Source organism: Ailuropoda melanoleuca, chromosome 4 (assembly GCF_002007445.2).
Source record: "Ailuropoda melanoleuca isolate Jingjing chromosome 4, ASM200744v2, whole genome shotgun sequence".
In the NCBI taxonomy this organism is placed as follows: Eukaryota; Metazoa; Chordata; class Mammalia; order Carnivora; family Ursidae; genus Ailuropoda; species Ailuropoda melanoleuca.
In genome coordinates, this window is record NC_048221.1 from 125,286,430 (window position 1) to 125,305,757 (window position 19,328).

Sequence of the window (19,328 nt, forward strand, 5' to 3'; positions counted from 1 at the left end):
ATTCTAGAGGAGAACATAGGCAACAACTTCTATGACATCGGCCAGAGCAACCTTTTTCACGACACATCTGCTTCCTTTTCTGCTCAGCTGGTCAGGCCAGGACGGGCATCTGTTGGGATCCATTGACCTTTTTTTGGCTTTTAAGTGGCCTGGAAGCTCCAAGCATCTGGAGAAATCAGATGTGTTTGTGGACAGCTGTGCATCTGCTCACAGCCTGTGATGGGTTGTAGTGACTGTGTGTGTGTGTGTGTGTGTGTGTGTGTGTGTGTGTGTGTACACGTACGGTACGTACAGAGGACACACGCGGGCATGCACAAGGACATGGCATGCAAACACTACGTGCTTGCTTCGCACGGACACCACATACAGCACCCAGCTACCTGGGCACTGCTGATTGCTCTCTCCATGTTAGGTCCCTGTCCCTTCCTCCCTCCCTCTGCCCCTTTAAAGGATGTTGTAGAAACCTAGTTTCTCATCAGCCGAGCTCCTGTCTCCAAATCCCTGCTGGCCGCTGTGCTGTAATTAACTCCTGAAAGCCTCGTCAGGGCCCCTGGAGTAGCTTGGGCCTCCTGCTTCTGTCTCAGTCCGCAGCCCGCACAAAGGCGAGGCCTGGCCCGAGTCACTGCTGAGAAGGGGGCTTGACTGATTCCTTCCCAGAGCCTGGTGGAGGCCCCGCGGACAGCCTGCCCTGGTCAGGGGCTCATGGCCCGCCTGAGCAGTGTGGGGAATACCTGTTTAGAGATCCCTGCCCGGGCCCAGGAGACGCGCTGCACCCCAGCCGGTCCCCGCCCCACCTCTGCACAGCACCCAGGGCGGGCCTCTGGTTCTTCTCCTCCCAGATCTGCATTGCTTTTTTGCTCTACCCAGGAAGCCTGCTAGAAATTTTCAGGGCTTGTTCTTTCTTTTGCCTCATTTGGTTCTTTTCCCAGAGAGGGTCGAGGCCTTGACTTGGTGTGCGTGTATTTTTAGGCTAGCCATCAAAGCCCTGCAGGACTGGGGAGAGACCACATGAGGCAGCTTCCCCACCTTCTCCAACTCTCTGTGTGGACCCGTATGGCAGGGCCCCGGGCCTCGGCTTGGCGAGTCTGGCCGATCCCCGCGCCCTGAGCCAGGCTGCCATCCTGTGGTTGACCCCCTCCTGTAGCTTCCTCACGCAGCGTCTGGGCCCGGAGCTCACTAGCGCTCAGGGCAGCACATTCTCTGCTTGAACTGCTTGGACTCCTAGAGCATTTTTCCTGCTCCAGAAGCAGCAGTCCGTTCCAAAGCCTTCCCTCACTGGCTTCCTCTCGTGGGAACCTCCGGAGCAGGCGCCATCCCTTTTCCACACAGCCTCAGGCTGGAAGGTTGCTCCATGTCGCTGCGGAGCCCGCCCTCCTCTGGGTGGGTTCCCAGTCCCTCAGCCCGCCTCTGACGCCTGGCCTCAGGCTCCTGGCCCTGTGGTCTCTCTGCGATGAGGGTCTACGTGAACTGTTTCCTTGGGGCAATCCTTCTCCTCGAATGCTCCTAAAGGGGCGCTTCCAAACCTTAACGTGGTCACGAGTCCCCTGAGGGCATCTGGGCCTCATGAGGAACCGGCCTCGCTTGAGTCTGAGGCTGCCACTCCCAGGGCAGGTCCCGAGGGCTGGGCTCAGTGGAACCAGGGACCTCCCTGACCCCAGATGTCCGGGGAGGGACTCACCACCGGTTTCTGCTCCCCCAAGTTGCAGTGTCAAATGATGCCACGATTCCCGTAGTAACCATACTGGGCCCCTTGCGGGCGGTTGGGCGGCCTCACGCTGCCCGTGTGCCGTGGGGGAGGCCTGCTGGGGCCGCCACAGTTGGCCTCTGTCACAGCTTTGGGGTGACTCAGCATTGCCGAGCCCTCACGTTTGGCCCTGTTGGGTACATTCAGGGTCCACTGCCCATCAGTGAGACCGGGCCTCACAGCATTGGCCCCTTTCTCCTTCCCTCAGCCTGTGAGGAGGGGGTACGGAGGCTGAGGGAGGTCACCATGGCCTGCCCAGGGTCTGAGCTGGAGAGCCAGGGGTGTCCCTCAGTAGCACCCATCAGAAGGAATGCCCGCAGCTGCCACTAGCCCTGGCCTGCCCTCCCTGAGGTCCAAAGGTGGTCTGGTCTGCTGCTGGGCCACGTGCTGAGGCACCCACAGAGGTCCCAGCTGTGTCCGCTTCTGCAAGGAGGACCCACGTCAGGAGTAGCTGGATGTCCCAACTCAACTCCGTAAGCCCTGGGGCAGCACCGAAAGGATGTCCCAGTGGGTGGGCCCGCTGGGAGGGTCCTCACAGGGACTTCCGGAGCAGCATCGTCAGGTCCCTTCCAGGGAGGATTTGGGCACTTCGTGTTCCTTCACATTTGCAGAACAGTGTCCAGTGTGGATGAGACAATCGGTGTGTGAAAAGCACATCCTTTGGTGAAAAAATCCCACCCATACTTTTGGTCCAAGAGCCCTGGGTTCTAGTTCTGGATCCGTCGCTGACTCTGGGGAACCTGGGATCAGCTGCTTACCCCCTCCGTGCCTTGGCTGGTTACCTGCAGGATGGAGGCGTGTTACCCATACAGGAGAACAGAGGGCGGATGAGGAAGAAGAGGGACAGTGTTCAAATTGGTCAGTAGTGTTCGTTTGCCTGGCGAGAGGCGATATTTGAGAACTACAGAAAGAAACCAGCCCGGGGTGATCGTTCTGTCCCTTGGCTCCCTGAGAGGACCCCTGCCACCTCCCCCTTGTGCTGTGGGGCGGGGGTCCCCTCCTGGCTTTGAACCTGGCCCTCCGTCTCCTTTCTCAGCTTCCATCCAGGTGGACGTGGGAGTCCAGAGCGAGTCTGGCGGACTTGCAGGGAGGGCCCTTCCCNCTTTCTCAGCTTCCATCCAGGTGGACGTGGGAGTCCAGAGCGAGTCTGGCGGACTTGCAGGGAGGGCCCTTCTCCCAGCTTTCTAAGAAATCTGGTCATTACAGCCAAGCTGGGGTCAGGGTCACAGCTGGCGGCAACAGGAAGTTTTGTGTTTATTTCCAGTTTAAAAAATACGTTTAAAAAGCAGCAGCAGCATAACCATATAGCAGTTTTGAAAAACCTATCCCGTTTTCTCTGGACCCCATTCACCAGGTCAGGTTACCCCGTTCTCTCTCGCACATGCTCTTCTGCCGTGATTCCGGGGCACGTGTGGGTCTGCCGTCCCGTTCTCAGGATATGGTGTTGGGCCCTTTTCTCTTTGGTCGTGTTCTCATCATGGCACTTGTCATTATGGTCATTTCTGAGGATGTGTCCCAGTTGGATGAGCCACTTGCTGGGCATTTGGGCCTTCTCGTCTTTTCCACAGCGTGAGTGATGTCGCATTGAAGTTCTTCTGGTTTGTGTGTCTTCTTACTTCTCTCAGATTATTTCTGTTGGAAAAATTCCCAGGAGAGCCATTAATGGGTCAGAGGCTTGGAACGTTCGTATGACTCCCGAAACATATAGCAGTCGCTATTTTAGGAAGAGTGGGCTCTGCCTCTCTGCTGGGGAGACCAAGCCACATCCCTCAGCTGCTCTGGGTGGCCCTGTACCCCTGAAGAGGCCTGGCTGTGTTTTCAGGGAAATCGGGGCTGTGGTCCGGGGCACGGAGCACCTCACAGGACTGGATTGGTTCCCATGGAACCCAGAGAGGCTCTTCTGGAAGGGCAGGGCTCTCAGGTGGGGTCTGAGCACGCAGGAAAGGCCTGACCATGTGGGTGCTGGCCACTGGGGCTGCATAGGCCGGTTGGCTGGGAGCCCAGCACAGCACTGCGACTTTCCTAATCCTCGGTGTCCCTCAAACCCTCCCTGCGCACACACCCGAGCGCGCTCTTCCCCAGGCTGGCGGCCCCTGCCCCACTCCTCACACATCTACCTCTTCCCCCGCTTAGCGAGCACCTGCATGCATGCGTGACGGGGTCAGGGAGGGGGTGGAGGGACAGAAGGAGAGCAAGACTGAGACATGCATGGAAGGAAGGCGGGACCCGTCTGTCTCCCCTTCATCGTTGTGCCCGGACCAGACAGAGTTCCCGGGCCTGGCCGAGTGACCCCAAGGACTTTCTCCTCACCCTGGACACCCCACTGGGGCTCTTAACCTATAATAAACCTGTGGCCAGCTTCGAAGCCCAAAGGAAGTTTAGGCCTTGTCTTCCTGAGGCACATGCTGTCCCCACACCCTCAGAAACCCTTCTCCTCGGGTGACAGACCAGCTGCGGCAATATTGAGCACCTGCTGTATGCAGGCACTGTTCTTAGCGCCCTGCGGTGAGGAGTCACTTCGTCCTCCCGCTTTACCAACAAGGAAACCAAGGCACGGGGCAGTTAGCAGCTGCCTGGTGTCACACAGTGAGTCGGCGGTGGGGCAGGGGTCTGAGCTAGGCCGTGGGGCCCAGAGCCCAGGCTCTTTACGGCCACACCCTCCTGTTCCTGCCTGCCTGCCTGCCTTCCTGCCCCTGCACTGGCGGCCTTCTCCTGGCTGGACTCCAGCAGCTCTCCCCCTAGGCTGCCCTGAGAGCCGGCAGGACCCCAGGGCTCGGGCTTGTCTGGAAAACCCTCCTAGCGGCTCCTGTGCTTCCCAGGCCCAGCGCTTGCTCCTGCACGGGCTTAGTTCGGTGTCAGAAGGCCCCTCACCACAGGCTGGCGGGGGGCACAGGTGCGCTAAGCACCAGGGTCCCAGAGCACCCGACGGGCTGTGCTCCGTGCTGCCTCCTGGGCTCGGGGAGCCACGGCACACTGGGGTGGTCTTGGCCTCTCATTCCTCTGCGATAGTGCCCCTCGTGGGGTTGTTGGCAGTGAGAGGCACACAGCTGTGCAAATGCGAGAATAATGGTAACCGCCGTGGTGCTTCAGGCTAGAGCCAGTGCCAGGCACGCCAGGCCGAGGGACACCCGCCTGGTCATGGTGGTGTGACTCGCCACGAGAAGGAGCGCTAGGTGAGAGGNGGGGGGCGGGCCCTGGGGGGCGGGGGGGGGGGGGGGGGGCTCTGGCCTGCAGACGGTCATGGGAGCAGAAGGGAAGGGGCTGCCCCTACAGCAGAGCTGTCTTCTCCCAGAGCGGGTGAGGCCCCAGCCCTCTGCCTGATGGGGGGCACGGGCCCGGACCCTTGGGGGCCTTGCCCAGAGGAGAGGAGCGGAACCTCCACACCTTGGTTCTCCTGCCCAGAGAAGGTGTGTTTAAAACCCAGAGCTGAGTCCTCTGGCCTCAGCACTGAACATAGCAGAGAGTAAGAGCCAGTGGGGGCCCCTCACCCTCCCAGGCCCTTGGTGGGAGGTGAGGTCCCCTACTCCTGTACCCCCCAGGCTGGCGTCCCACAGACTGTTTCTCTGTGTGCTGTAAGCCCAGGCGCTGAGGACCAGGCAGCAGCCCTGGTTTTGCGGCCACCCCTGTACCCAGGTGGCTCCCAGGCAGGCTAGACGCAGTACTCCTGGACCTCCTGCGTCCTTCCCTCCGTATCCGCTCTGTCCGCCAGCCGACCTCTGCGGTCCCTCAGAAGCACCCTACCACAGGGGCCAGACCCAGCCGCGCCTCTCCGTCTCCTCCTGTTACCCGCCTCCCACCCGCACTTCTCCCGGGCTGACCTCAGCTCTTGCTGCCTCGCCCCACCCGCCTCAGCTTAGCCTTACCATGGCCACACTTCTCGTAGCCCCACAAACCTCAGCTGCAACCTTGAGCTTCTCCCCGCCGGCCTTCACCAGACCCGTCATCACCTGCCTCCCAGCTCGGGGCACAGGGCAGTGCGCCCTTGCCGACGCAGTGCCCTGCCTAAGCTTCTCTGTCTGGCTTCACCTGCTCCCAGGGGTGTCTCCTGCCCCGTCTCCCCGCTGCTCAGCCAGACCCGCGCTGCAGGCCCAGCCCCCAAGCCGGCTCAGCGTCTGCCTGCCGCGCGTCCCAAACCAGCCCTGTCTGTCCCCTCATGTCTCTCTGTATCTCTGTTCCTTACTTCACAACCAGAGGCCCAAGCCTCGGGCCTGTCCTGCCTACGTGGTGCAAGCAGCCCCCAAGCCCCACTCTGCCCGGATGACGGATAATTGGTCACGCTGCCTCGCCCTGCTGTGTCACCCAATCTGCTCTGGTCCTTCTCTGCAGCTTTCGGGAAGGAGCGCCCCGTTCCCTGCCTGGCACACGAGGCCCTTCATGGTGCAAAACGGGGGTCAGCAGACGTTTTCTGGAAAGGGCCAGAAGAGCCCTTTCAGTTTTGCAGGCCATATGTTCTCTGTCACAACAACTCAGCGCTGCTGTTGGGGGCAGAAGACAGCCATAGATGACACGTAAACAAGTGAGCGTGGCTGAGGGCCAGCAGGACTTCATTTGTGCAAACAGGCAGCAGTGGGATTCGGCCGGCAGGTGGCAGTGTGCTGACCCCCCCCNCCCCCCCCCCCCGCCCGCCGACCTACCTCTGGAGCTGCAGTTCCCCGTTTCTGCCTCCGCTGAAAGACCTGCAGGTCCCCGAACCTGGGGTCCTGAGGTCTCTGTGCCTTGTCTTTGCAGCTCCCTTGGACAAGATGTTCTTAGCATCTCAGTCTTCAAGTCTCACTTCCAGGAAGTCCTCCTGATTGCCCCCAACACACTTGGCTGATTCTGGCACCCTTCTTTCTTACTCCCCTGCTGTCCCTCACTTGACTTGGCACTTGCTAAACTGCACTGGGCATGCTTACCTGTCTCCCAGGAGACCCTCAGCCCTCTGAGGGCAGAGACTCACTCCTTTGGTAGCACTGGTACCCAGCGTGCTGCCTGGCACGTAGTAGGTCTTCAGTCACGCTGAGTCAGGATTCTTGAATGAGTGCTCTGTGCAGAGTGGGGCTGGGGGCTCCCAGTACAGGAGCTAGAAGAGAAGAGACCCCCGTAGGCACTGTCACCTTCCCTGTGGCCAGGAGGTGCTCTGGAGGTACAGACCCAAGCGTGGGTTTCTTCATGGGTGTCTGACTCTCGTCAGGGCCCTGAAGATCCTCGGTCACAGGAAGCTGCTGCCGTGGGCCTCTGGCTGCTTCCCAACGTGGGGTCCGTGCTGGAAGGCCCGGGCGGAAGGTCAGCTAGCTCTGGCTGACGTCTGTCGCCGGAAGTATCTGAACCTGCCCCTAGAAGGGTACAGGCCGGACCCTGCCTCCCCACTAACTCTGCCTCCCCACTAACTCTGCCTGCCTCCCCACTAACTCTGCCTGCCTCCCCACTAACTCTGTCTGCCTCCCCACTAACCCTGTCTTCCTCCTCCCAGGAGAACCTTATGCTCTCCATCCTGCCCAAGCACGTGGCTGACGAGATGCTGAAGGACATGAAGAAGGACGAGAGCCAGAAGGACCAGCAGCAGTTCAACACCATGTACATGTACCGGCACGAGAACGTCAGGTGTGCGGGCCCGCAGCCCCCGGGCTCCGAGAGCAGGATGGGGGCCGGACTTTGTGGGGTCGGCTGTGCTCTGTGGGGTTCCAGAGTCTTCCCCCAGGACTAGAAGCCGGGCCATCCCTGCTGTGTGAGCCTTAGCCCCTGCAGGAGCAGTGTTGCAGACCGATGTGGGGGCTGAGACATCTGGGCTGCGTGGTCTGGCCCCATCATCATACAGACATCACCCAGGGCGGGGAGGTGACATCCAGGAGGCCACCCAGCCGTTCAGGGCCAGCACTGGGGCTAACAGCCGTGCTCCTTCCAGGAGGGGTGGGTTCATCCTGGGGCCAGGAGAAGACAGCATGGGGGAAGGAGGCCCCGTAGAGGAGGGGCCCACAAGGATAAGCTAAACCTCAGAGCCCCCGAATTCACCCTGGAAGTGCCTGGGTCTCACTGCTCTGGGGCCTGAGTGAGGACCCACCCCGCCGGGATCCTGGCTGCCGGTGGTCGGGAGCAGGAGCGGGCCGGGGAGCCTGGAGCCTCACGGCTGCGGCCCTCCCTCCTCTCGCAGCATCCTCTTTGCGGACATCGTGGGCTTCACCCAGCTGTCTTCTGCCTGCAGTGCCCAGGAGCTCGTGAAGCTGCTCAACGAGCTCTTTGCCCGCTTCGACAAGCTGGCAGCTGTGAGTACCCGGGCCTCGCTCGGCTTTCGGGGTGGGGGGCCGCCGTCGGGGCGTGGGCCTGGCCCTCCCTGGCTCGCCTGGTTTCCTCCCACCGTGTCAAGGAGAGACTCAGAGCCACCCCCACACCCGGTCCTTTCAGAAATACCACCAGCTGCGGATTAAGATCCTAGGCGACTGTTACTACTGCATCTGCGGCCTGCCCGACTACCGGGAGGACCACGCCGTCTGCTCCATCCTCATGGGGCTCGCCATGGTGGAGGCCATCTCGTGAGTGGGGGGCTCTGGGCGGGGGGACACTGGACCACAGGAGAGGCAGGCCTTCCGTGGTCTGTCGTGGGGGCCCAGCGCACCCCAGGCCTCCACGTCATGTGGGTGTTGTGTTGGTCAGCAAGTGGCTCAGTCCCCAGTTCTGGGAAGTGGGGACATGACTCCCCTTCCTCATCGCTGAGGGGCTGCAAGCCTTCCATGGCCTCCAAGGGGCCCAGCCTCCATCCGCTGTGGCTTTCTGGAGAAGTGGCAGTCATGGTGAAGTCTGTCACACCCCTGCACTTCGTTTGGATCTCCCCCCCACCTGCCCCTCCCCCGTCCAGGTCTCCATTCCTTCTCTCAGTGTTTTCTCACTGGGAGCCTCCAGGCCCATCTCTGGTCAGAAAGTCTGTATGTGGCAGTGTGGGACTGGAACCTCTGCTCTGGGCTCCGGCCAGGGCTCCAGTCTCCACTGCTGTGAGCTGTGAGGACATTGCCCTCTCCCCTCACACTCCCCGTCGCTGTCACACCACGAACACCTTGGAGGCCCTACCAGGGAGCCCCTGGCTCTATCAGGCCCCAGGAGGGAAGGGGGCTCCTTGCTGAGGCTTCTTCCCTCAACCAGGATGGGGGGGCAGGTGGGGTCACCTTGCCACCCAAGGGCCATTCTGCACTGTGACCATCTTCCGGGTTAGAGCACCTCCGATGCTGGTCTAGAAGCAGATGCTGTGCTTGGGGGCAGGGGCGGGGGGGGTGCTAGTTCAGGATCACTCGCCTCCGCTTCCCTCACCACGTGACCCTGGCGCGGTGCCCGGCACAGGTGGACACGGGGTGGTAGCGGCCCTCACTCTGCCGTTTCCTGCCTGCACCCCCATCCCACGAGCCTGTGATGCGGAGTCCAGGCGCAGGCCGGCCTGCCGGACCTCTAGCCACAGGCTACTCAGCTCAAGCGCAGGCCGAGAGCGGTGGGGTGCCCGGGGGTCCCCTCGGCCTGGAGGGGAAGAAAGCACGTGCAGAACTCCTCCCACGGGGCACGGAGGGTCGGCCACCTTGCTGCGGCCACGCCTGAGCCCTCCTCCTCCCCGTGTACCTGGCAGGTACGTGCGGGAGAAGACGAAGACTGGGGTGGACATGCGCGTGGGGGTGCACACGGGCACCGTGCTGGGGGGCGTCCTGGGCCAGAAACGCTGGCAGTACGACGTGTGGTCTACCGACGTCACTGTGGCCAACAAGATGGAGGCCGGAGGCATCCCCGGGTGAGCAAGCGTCCCTTCCCAGCGGGGTGGTGTGGGCGCCGAGGGAGGGCACCGTCCACCCCTCGGGGCTGTGGCTCAGACGAGAGACCCCCCCAGAGCAGCGTTCCTCCTTGGGGGGACTGCCCCTTGGGCCCGAGCCCGGCTACCTCGGCCTCTGCGGCGGGGTGCCGTCTTGCCCCTCTGTCCACTGTGGGGCCGCAGATGCCTGCACGGAGCGGGGGGGCGGGGGGTCTTCTGGAGGGCGCTGAGCCAGGGGAGCAGGCTCCGAGGCAGGGGCTTGCGGTGACAGTGCACCTGTCCGGCTGGCTGAGCTTTTCCACAGAACTGGCCAGCAGGGTGGACGGGCTGACGACGAGCCACACATTCCCCACCCGGCTCAGGGAGTGCCCCTCCGGGCCAGTCACGATTCTGTCCCTCCGCGGTGACGCCCCAGAAACACGTTTATTACCCCTGACAGCAGGTGTTGCCCTAGGAACCCGCAAAGTGCACAGCAGTAGGACCTCACGACAGAGTCGAGGGAGGCCTTCCCTGTTCCTTACCCCCCTCAGGGCTCTGGGCAGCCTGAGGATGTCTCCTTCCTGCCTCATGGACATAGTGCTGAGGTTCCAAGGGGTGGGGGGCCTCCCCCGGGGTCTGCCGGCCCCGTGCTGACAGGCCCTGGGCCCCGGCCTCTCGCTGCCGTGCAGGCGTGTGCACATCTCCCAGAGCACCCTGGACTGCCTGAAGGGCGAGTTCGATGTGGAGCCGGGCGACGGGGGCAGCCGCTGTGAGTACCTGGAGGAGAAGGGCATCGAGACCTACCTCATTATCGCGTCCAAGCCAGAGGTGAAGAAAACAGCCACCCAGCACGGCCTCGGTGGCCCGGTGAGTCCCCCGCCCGCCCCAGACAGGGCACGGGAAGGAGGTTCGAGAAGCAGAGCCGGTAGAAGAGTGGACAGGGCTGTGGGGGGCACCCCGGTGGGGGCAGGGGGTGGGGAAGCAGGCTCTGGGGAAAGGAGTGTGCGTGGCTCCAGCAGGTTGACGTTGAGGTGGCCAGAGGGAAAGCCCCCGGAGATGTCAGTGGCCCCTGGATGGTGGCTGGTGGGGGCACAGGCCCCCCCTACATGGTGGAAGCAGTTGGAGCCGTGGGAGATATGGGGAGTGCCCAGGGAGAGAGTTCCCAGAGCCGGCGAGGATGCAGGGGGCAGGCAGTGGGGTTGGCTTGGTCACAGAGGAGGGGGACCGAGGCGGGGAAGGTTTGCTGGGTGGGAGATGAAGAAAGAACAGGACGGAAGCAGTGAAGGCGTCCTGCCGTCCTGTCCTCGTCTTGCCTCTGTGCCGCTTCCTTGCATCTCATCAGACCCGATGCCCAGGGCGGCTGCCCCAGCTTCTCCCACCCACCACCAGCCTCCTGACGGGCTCTCTGGTTAGGAGCTACCAGGGGCCGCCACAGAACCGGAGCCCTCTGCCATCCTCTGCTGAACCCGGGAATTCTTACTCCTCACAACTTTGTATCGAGGAACCCATCAGTCGTGAGAATTTAACGACTAGGGAGTCTGATGCTCTCAGGGATGGTGTGTGGTCTGAGACCGTCCCATGGCTGAGGCTTTGCCTGGTAACGGCTAAACAGAGTGTGAGCTGGTCTGGGGAGGCTTCAGGGGCTGTGGCTGAAGACGTGACCCCTGGGGAAGTTTTAAAAGAGAACTACACACCTTCTCCCCTCCCTACAAGAAAATGTATGTGATGACTAGCAAATCAAACAGAAATGAAAGATTCATCCATTAACTCTGATCACAACCACTACTCAGGGAGGGCTTCTGTGCGTCCATTATCTCCTCAAGGCAACCCTGCAGGAAGGGGGCTGCTGTCATACCCACTTTGCAGAGGAGGAAGCTGAGGCCCAGAACTTGGCACAAGTTGCAGCTCTAGTAGGTGGCAGAGCAGGGCCCGTGCCCCGGATGTGCCGGCCGCACGGCATCCCAGATGTGCGTGGGTCCCTCCCACATGCAGCTCGCACAAACTCAGCCCCGGGAGGGACGCACAGGTGGGTAGGACCCCACCTCACTCCAGGTAATTTAAAATCCCCCTAGGCTCCAGTGTTAAAGCAAAGGGCAGTTCAAGGTGTTTTGTGCTGCATAGAAAGTCTGAGCTACAGTTAAATGCTCCAAAGAACTCAAGAAAGTTGGAAGCTGTCCTTCAGAAAATTAGGAACTGCCAGGGTAGAAAGTAGAGCCTCATGAAAGACTTGACCTTGCCTCAAAATTAACGAGTCCTTTGTATTTTTGAGAGTGCTACGTGCACAACTTTAATATATTCCTGAGAACAAATTAAAAATGTGTCTTCTAAGCTGTTCTACAAGACAGTAACTGACAATAATTGAAGAAATCAGCTACTTCTGTAGAGTGGTAGGAAATTTATAATTTCTGGCATATGAAGTTTCTAATAAAATCGAGAAATGCGATTCTTTTCAAAAATTACCCACAAGTTGAGTTTTGCCAGGGACCACTTTGAGGTCACAAAGCAGCAATCAGGTAGGTCTCTGGGACCACACTCGTTCCGGTTTGTTCTCATTTTGNAATGCGATTCTTTTCAAAAATTACCCACAAGTTGAGTTTTGCCAGGGACCACTTTGAGGTCACAAAGCAGCAGTCAGGTAGGTCTCTGGGACCACACTCGTTCCGGTTTGTTCTCATTTTGTATTTTGCATATTTCGACAAGCCTTGCATGGTGTGTAGTTTGGATAAGGCATTGCTCGCCGCACCTGACGCGCCTCCAAGGGTGCAGATGAGGCAACTGAGGCGCAGGGAGCCCAGGCAGAGCGGGCTTTGTGAAGCCCTTGCACTCGAGTCATTACTCAACTTCCAAAGGAGAGAAGAGTGGAGCTCGAGGTTGCATCGCTGACGGCATGAGTGCCGGAGCCCTGGGCGGGTAGGAGCGCGTCCGTGCGGAGGACGCTGCCTGCCCAGGACAGCGCAGGAGATAGGTCGGCAAAGTGACCTTGCCGACTTGAGTGCCCCGTCACGCAATGAGCCAGCCCTGTTTCCGGTGGAAACACGGACAGTGTTCTCTCTTCAATTCTTCTTTCAGTGACGTGTTATGGCCGTTGAGGTTTTCAATATTTTTGTAAAGTTGACTTTTAACTTTCTTAATGCCCCTGCCTAAAAAACGTAAATTTCTCGAAGTAGAATGGCTAAGGGGTCTGCATGTTGGCAGTTTTACCCCCGTCCCCACGCACCTCCTGCTGGCCCCCCTGGGGGCACCCTCACTGTCCGGCTCTGTACCCGCATCGGCCCCCTCTCAGCTTTGTAGGGGCTCCTTGTTGACTGGAGCGGTGACCCCCTGCTCGGGTGATGGTCAGCCAGGCCCATGCTCTGCTTGCACTCGCTACCCCGTGGCCTGGGGCTCCTTTGCATCAGCTTCTCTCTCTTCCTGGGGGGCCCCCATCCCCGCTAGAGCTGCAGGATTCACTCCTTCAGTTCATCACTGAAGTGTCATCCTCACAGTGACACCTCCCCTGACCTCCCCGTTACTGTCTCACTCCCCAGTGATCCCCTGCCCCTTTCCCGCTTTCCTTTTCTCCGGAGCACTTACCCTTCTTACGTACTGTACTAATTTGACCTGTTTTCCTGCTGTCTGCCTTTCCTCACTAGAATGTGAGTTCACACAGGACGTTTCGTGTGTCACACAGTAGGGACTCAGCAAAAACGCTCGTGAAATGAGTGGGCTGTTTCGCCGTGTTGCAGGGTTTAACTTACTCTGTCCGGGAAAAGGACTCGTCACTGGGGAAACGGGCTTGTGGGATTCATTCAGACTTCGAGAAGGCATTTGACAGGTTCTACAACCGAAAAGGACCTCTGTGGATCCCTGGGTCGAGTAACTCTTTTAGAAATAGGAGTTGGAATGAGAGGGTCTTTCTCTGCTTAGAAAAATTCTCACAGAAGTAGATACCAGGAGTGTGCGGCATTTTAAAATTAACGTTCTAGAGCAGGAGTCAGGTAGTGACATTCTTAGTCTCCAGGCGTCTGAACTCTAGAGGCGGGATTCGGACTGACAGACCAGCCAGGTCTGCTGGGGCAGGTGGGCAGCTGCCCGCGTCCGGTGTGTGACGGCCGCTGCTTTCCGCTGCAGGCCCTGCTGAACGGAGCCCCGGCTTCCTCCAAGCCCAGCTCGCCCGCCCTCATCGAGACCAAGGAGCCCAACGGGAGCATCCACACCGGCGGCTCCACGTCGGAGGAGCCCGAGGAGCAGGAGGCCCAGGTGTGCGGGCTGAGGGCCACGTGGTGGCAGGGGACAGGGAGGCGAAGGGTGCTGTGGGGAGCGTCCCGTGCGGGAGTAGGAGGACCTGGCTACTGGCCCGGGCTCTGTTCATTCTCAGCGGCGTCACCTTGGGTGTCACCGCCTACCCTGGTCCCACTGTCTCCTCAGTAGTTACCGGGGTGGGGGTGGGTACGGTCCCAAGAGGTGCTCAGCTCTGAGGCCTTGTCTAGCCCTCCCGTCCCAGAACCCTGTGGCTTTGAGGGCAGTGAGGACATCCGTGGAAAATTCTGTAGGATCTGACGAGACTGTTTTGGAAGGGAGACTTCAGGGTGGGCTCACCTCTCTGGCGAGGTCCAGACTCCACAAGTCCTGGGCACAGATGGGGGGTTTCCAAAGGAGTGAACGTGCTGTCCCCCGAGGACAGGGTCCATCCTGGGAGAGCGTCCAGGACCTGTCCTTTACTCAACAGCTGCCCGAGGACAGTCACTGACAAAGGCAGATGCTCTGGGATGGGACCCTCTGCCTTGCCAAGGCGAGCTTGTTGGCAGCACCCCCATTCTCACTGCCCCCGTGCCTCCAGACCAGGTGCTGCGGAACAAGAGGGGAGACGGGGCTGAGAGGGAGCTGGGTTCTTTGGGATCACCATGACATTCAGCGACTTCTCCCTAGCGTGACTTTGATAGTGGAGATATAGACCGATGTAACTCAGCAACAAGGGAGCAGATAGTTCTAGCTGCCTGTGGTTTTTCTGTTCTCACAATTATTAGCTGCGCTCTCCAGCATGTGCTTCGGGGACAGAGGTTCTTGGTGCTAGAACAGACCTTCCACGTCATTTTACGGAGAACAAAGTTGGAGCTGGGGAACATGAGTGACATGGGTCCTACTGTCAGCCAGTGGCACACCCGAGCTTAAGGCTGGACTGTCTTGGTTCTGGCTTCCAGATCCATTCTTGGACCCGCACACACAGCTCTGATGGGCCCAGTGTCAGTTGTTATTTGGGCTGATGGCTGTGTAATCACAGTTTGGATTCATATTTTTGGAGCCGATGCTTCTCTTCTATGGGAATAAAAATGGTAGCGGGTACCCCAGCCCCACCACCCTACTAGTGACAAGGTTGTCCCTTCCTCCCCCTAGAACTTCCCCCCTCAGACCTTCCTCTCCGAAATGAACTGGATGTGTGTTCCTTTAAGAGCTCCCTTAAGCCCCAGGGTTGGGGGGTCATTCACCTCCCCAGAGATGCCGATGCCCATGGCTGGGTGTCCACCCCGCCAGCAGGGCTGCGCTGCCCCAGCTGCGGTCTCACACTCCCGTCTCCTGCTCCCCACCCCAGGCCGCCATTAGCAGGTGGTCACTGCAGAGTTGCTGTTAGGGGCCACGGGGCCTGGAAATCAGGAAGGACTGTGGCTTTGGGTCCAGACCCAACACGTGGGGGCACTGGGAAGACTTCCCACATAGTGGTTTCTAGAGCCGAGGGCCTAGTCCTCCTGAGTCTGATCTGTTTTGTTCCCCTCCCCTGACCACCCTCTTTCCCCAACTCCTGCACCCCTCCCACCTGCCCCCACGTTGTGCACTGGCCTGCAGGCCGACAACCCCTCGTTCCCCAACCCGCGCCGGAGGCTGCGCCTTCAGGACCTGGCTGACCGAGTGGTGGACGCCTCCGAGGACGAGCACGAGCTCAACCAGCTACTCAACGAGGCCCTGCTGGAGCGAGAGTCCGCCCAGGTGTAAGTGGCTAGGGCACTCGTAGGGCCTAACCTGGGGGTTCAGGAAGTTAGCCGTCTTGAGTGGGGCCCCTTCCTGACTGGCCGAGGCAGGTGTGACATTTGTTCCCTGGGGCTTGTGTCCACTGCAGGGTGAAGAAGAGAAACACCTTCCTCCTTTCCATGCGGTTCATGGACCCCGACATGGAAACCCGCTACTCAGTGGAGAAGGAAAAGCAGAGCGGGGCTGCCTTCAGCTGCTCCTGTGTCGTCCTGCTCTGTACGGCCCTGGTCGAGATACTCATCGACCCCTGGTGAGGGAGGGCATGGCGGGAGCCGCCAGGCCAGGGGAGGGGAAAGGGGGACGAGCTTCCTGGGCAGGAGCGTGAGGGATGCAGGTGCCTCAGCTGGAGCTGCCACTGGAGCAAAAGCGTGATCTCTTCCTGGCCACCAGGGGACAGCGCGGCTGACTGCAGGCCCAGGTGTTGCTAGGACCATGCCCTGGACCCCCTCCTTCCTGTTTTTCCCGGGGTTCTAGGATAGCACTAGCATCAAAACCAGGACCGAGAAAGCTGAGGGACAGAGAGGGGTGCAGGAGGACGGAGACCCTGGCTGTGTGGGCTTGACCAGTTCTGGGCCGAGACAGAAGATGGGGACCGTCCTCAAGCTGTCACAGCACGGGCAGCCTCACCGGCGGGGCGGTGGTTCAGTGAAGACCCAGAAGGAGGGGAGCGGTGGCTGAGAACCAGGCACTGGCTTAGCAACAGAGGTTTCTCCGGAATCAAACGGGGCGGGGTGCGAACAGGGAGAATGTGGAGACCCCGAGTTTCTCAGAGTTGCGAAGATGGGCGCGGGAGCCCTGTTCAACTGGGAAGCTCTGTGCAGCCCTCGGCAGCCGGGGAGCCGCCCTGTCCCACCCTCCCCTTCACGGCACAGTGCTCGCTCCTAAGAACCCCCAAGTTTTTACTGGGCATCTGTGCCCCGGCAACAGCTACCGCTGGGGAGGGGCGTGCGTTCCCTGCACTCAGCTGGCGGCCGCCTGCCTCGGCCTGTCTCGTCTGTGCAGCAGGAGGCATGAGTTGGTGGTGTCATGGGAACGTTCCAGGCGCAGGCATGGAGCGCCTGCTCTTCTCCCTTCTTTCCTCTCCTAGCCCCTCCCCTGGTCTCACCGATCCCTCCGCCCCCCTCCCTGTCGTCTCCCCGTTACAGGCTAATGACAAACTACATGACCTTTGTGGTTGGGGAGGTTCTGCTTCTGATCCTGACAATCTGCTCGCTGGCCGCCATCTTTCCCCGGGTAAGAGCCGCTCTTCCTTTTGGCTCAGAAGCCCTCCGGAAGTGAAGGTGGTAGGGACTGCGTTATGCTCCCCTTGACTCCTTACAAATAGACGGTGATGTCAGGACAGTCAGGCATTTGTCCATCCATTCATTCCACGTCACTCACATCAGCTGAGCAAGCACGGTGCCTACGCCAGAGCTCAGACAAATGGGAAACTGTGTAGAAAAGCAGGGAAGGCCCGGCTGGAAGGGTTTGGCCCTGTCCATGAAGGACCGTGAAAGCCAAAGGGGCTGAGGGTTTCTCCTGTAAGAACTGGGGTGCTGTGCAGAGTTTCTGATCAGAATGACCCGAGAAAAGCAGTGTTTGAGGGAAACGAGCCTAGCAGGTGGCTTGCCAGGTGACTTGGAGGATTTCGGGCATACTGACTCAGGAAAGGCAGGAGGAGCCAGGCAAAGACGGCTGGCCCTGAAAATCATTCCCTGACATGGCCTTGCTGCTGGGACTTATGGAGTAGGCTGCTGCTGGCTGGCGCTGCCCACAGCCTCCTGGGCTGGTCACTGTGTCTGCTCCAGAAAGGGCTCCGGTGTCTGGGGGCCCTGCTGTGTCACAAACACCTCCAGAGGGACTGAGACAGAGCACCGTGTTCCTGCACTACTTTCTCAGCTCTGCCAGTTTATGGTTGACTCAGGCAAAGGACTACATTTTAGGTTCCTGGTGGGTAGGGGGGCAACCAGAGTCCTTAGCAATCCTATTTATAGGAGAAAAGACTGTCAAAAAGTTCATGGCCCCTGAAATTCCATTCCTTCTAGGCCTTTCCTAAGAAGCTCGTGGCCTTCTCCACTTGGATTGACCGGACCCGCTGGGCCAGGAACACCTGGGCCATGTTAGCCATCTTCATTCTGGTTATGGCAAATGTCGTGGACATGGTGAGCTCCTGCTGTGCCTGTTGGAGGGATCCACTCTCAGTGGGGAAAGGTTTCTGTGCTGGCCAGTATGAGCACTTGGTCAACCAGTCCTCCACCACTAGACACAGGTTTGGGGTGGCACTTAGTTTCCTAAACAGATCACCTTGACCAAATGGAGGGGGTCTTCTACCCCAGAACCTGAGACTGACCTGTTTCCCCCAGTTTCTTGCTCTCCCAGAGTCCAAGAGCCCCACACCATGCCCCAGGTCCCATGCTGGATGTTGACTCATTTAATCAAACAGTCCCAAGAAGTTGGTATCGTTATCTACAGCTTCGAGGGTCAGGTTAATTCACTTGTTTTAGGTCACATAGTAAGTGACAGAATCAAGGATTGAGCAGTTCTAAATCCCAGTCCTGTGAAGAAACTCTGTATCTCACTGCTCAAGGGCCACAATGCTTTTAATAAGCATTCTGCACATCTTAAGTATTCCCTGCAGCGTGGCTAGCGTCAGGTGTCCAGGGGAGGTAAACCTGTTCCGCTAAAGGAGCACTTCTGTTTGTCCTTCATCCATTTGAACGTTCCCAGACCTTCCTAGAGCCCAAATGGCTAGACGCAGACAAATCATCTCTGCTCTCAATTCATAGAGCAGCTGCAGGTCCCAAGGGGGCAGCCAGATGCTTTCTTGGGGTGGGGGGACAGTAGTTGGAAGGCCAGCTCTGTGGATTCAGAGCCACCAGTCAGTCACTGAGTCTTGGCAGCTTGGAGCTGCACGTGACATTCCTGTCGGCTGTCGGGCTTCCCAACAACTTTGGCAGTACGATGTACGTGCCCTTAAGAAGTCCCACTTTTTTCAAATAAATGTTACATCATTTGCTTTATTTCCTTTTACAATTTAAGCACAGGGAAAAAAAAAAAAAACTCACCATGGAGACTTATTCTAGTAGCAGCATAGGTGAAAAAGCCCTATGCCAGTTGATCCAAAGTCCAACTAGAATGAGAAGTTAGGAGCTACCAAACGTGCCCCTGGTTGCATGGTGCCCAAGCGCAGGGACGAGAAGGCCGAGGCCCTAGCCTGGCTGAGCACGCCTGGAGCCTGCCGCCGGGCCTGGCGAGCACTGTTTATCAAGGTCACAGACACGGTGCAGGACAGCTAGAGATCCCGTCACCAGGGCAGGGGTGAAAGACCAGGGAGGTATGAAAACTATTCATATGCCGAGAACTCCCTCAGAGCCAGACAAGCCCCAGCGGGTGGAAGTTACAGAAAGTGGGTTTGCTTCAGTGTGTGGATGCACTTTCCACTGACTTCCATCTGCCAAGCAGCGGGACCAGGCTGCAGAAACGCGAGTGTCGGAGTAGGGATGGGCTGCCACGGCGGCGAAGCCGTGAGGGACGCTCCCTGGCCGGCCATAAGCCCCAGTGCCGTGGGCAGGAGCGGGTGTATGTGAAACCTACAACCCGACTCCTCGCTGTGGCCCAACCGCGTGCCAATTGAGCTGGCTGGAGCAAGTCCAGCCCCTCTGGGTTTTCTATAAAGATGGCAATACTACAAATAGTCGAGAATTTTCATAAACATCAAATGAGCAATGGTTCAGCTCTTAGCGGGAATTACTAACTTTTGTACTCTTGTTCCTTGATGAATTGTGCCATCTGTCCGTGTTTCTGAGGGAGCTGTGGGACGTGGTGGCCACGACCCAGCCGCCTCTGACCAGTGTCTGCTGT

At 59.2% G+C, this 19,328-nt stretch overlaps 1 protein-coding gene across 4 annotated transcripts in view; it reads left to right on the forward strand.

Moving 5' to 3' along the window:
* The window catches only part of ADCY3 (adenylate cyclase 3), a 77,417-nt gene that overhangs the window by 50,549 nt on the left and 7,540 nt on the right, over window positions 1–19,328 (forward strand). For 3 of the 4 annotated variants that reach the window (XM_034659808.1, XM_034659810.1, XM_002913791.4), the window contains 10 exons: window positions 7,197–7,327; window positions 7,875–7,986; window positions 8,126–8,253; window positions 9,330–9,488; window positions 10,175–10,352; window positions 13,596–13,724; window positions 15,306–15,448; window positions 15,577–15,738; window positions 16,634–16,721; window positions 17,513–17,629. In XM_034659808.1, the coding sequence (XP_034515699.1) occupies window positions 7,197–7,327; window positions 7,875–7,986; window positions 8,126–8,253; window positions 9,330–9,488; window positions 10,175–10,352; window positions 13,596–13,724; window positions 15,306–15,448; window positions 15,577–15,738; window positions 16,634–16,721; window positions 17,513–17,629 (1,347 nt within the window). The remainder of the gene's footprint in view (window positions 1–7,196; window positions 7,328–7,874; window positions 7,987–8,125; window positions 8,254–9,329; window positions 9,489–10,174; window positions 10,353–13,595; window positions 13,725–15,305; window positions 15,449–15,576; window positions 15,739–16,633; window positions 16,722–17,512; window positions 17,630–19,328) is intronic. The other variant, XM_034659811.1, reaches the window with a different exon arrangement.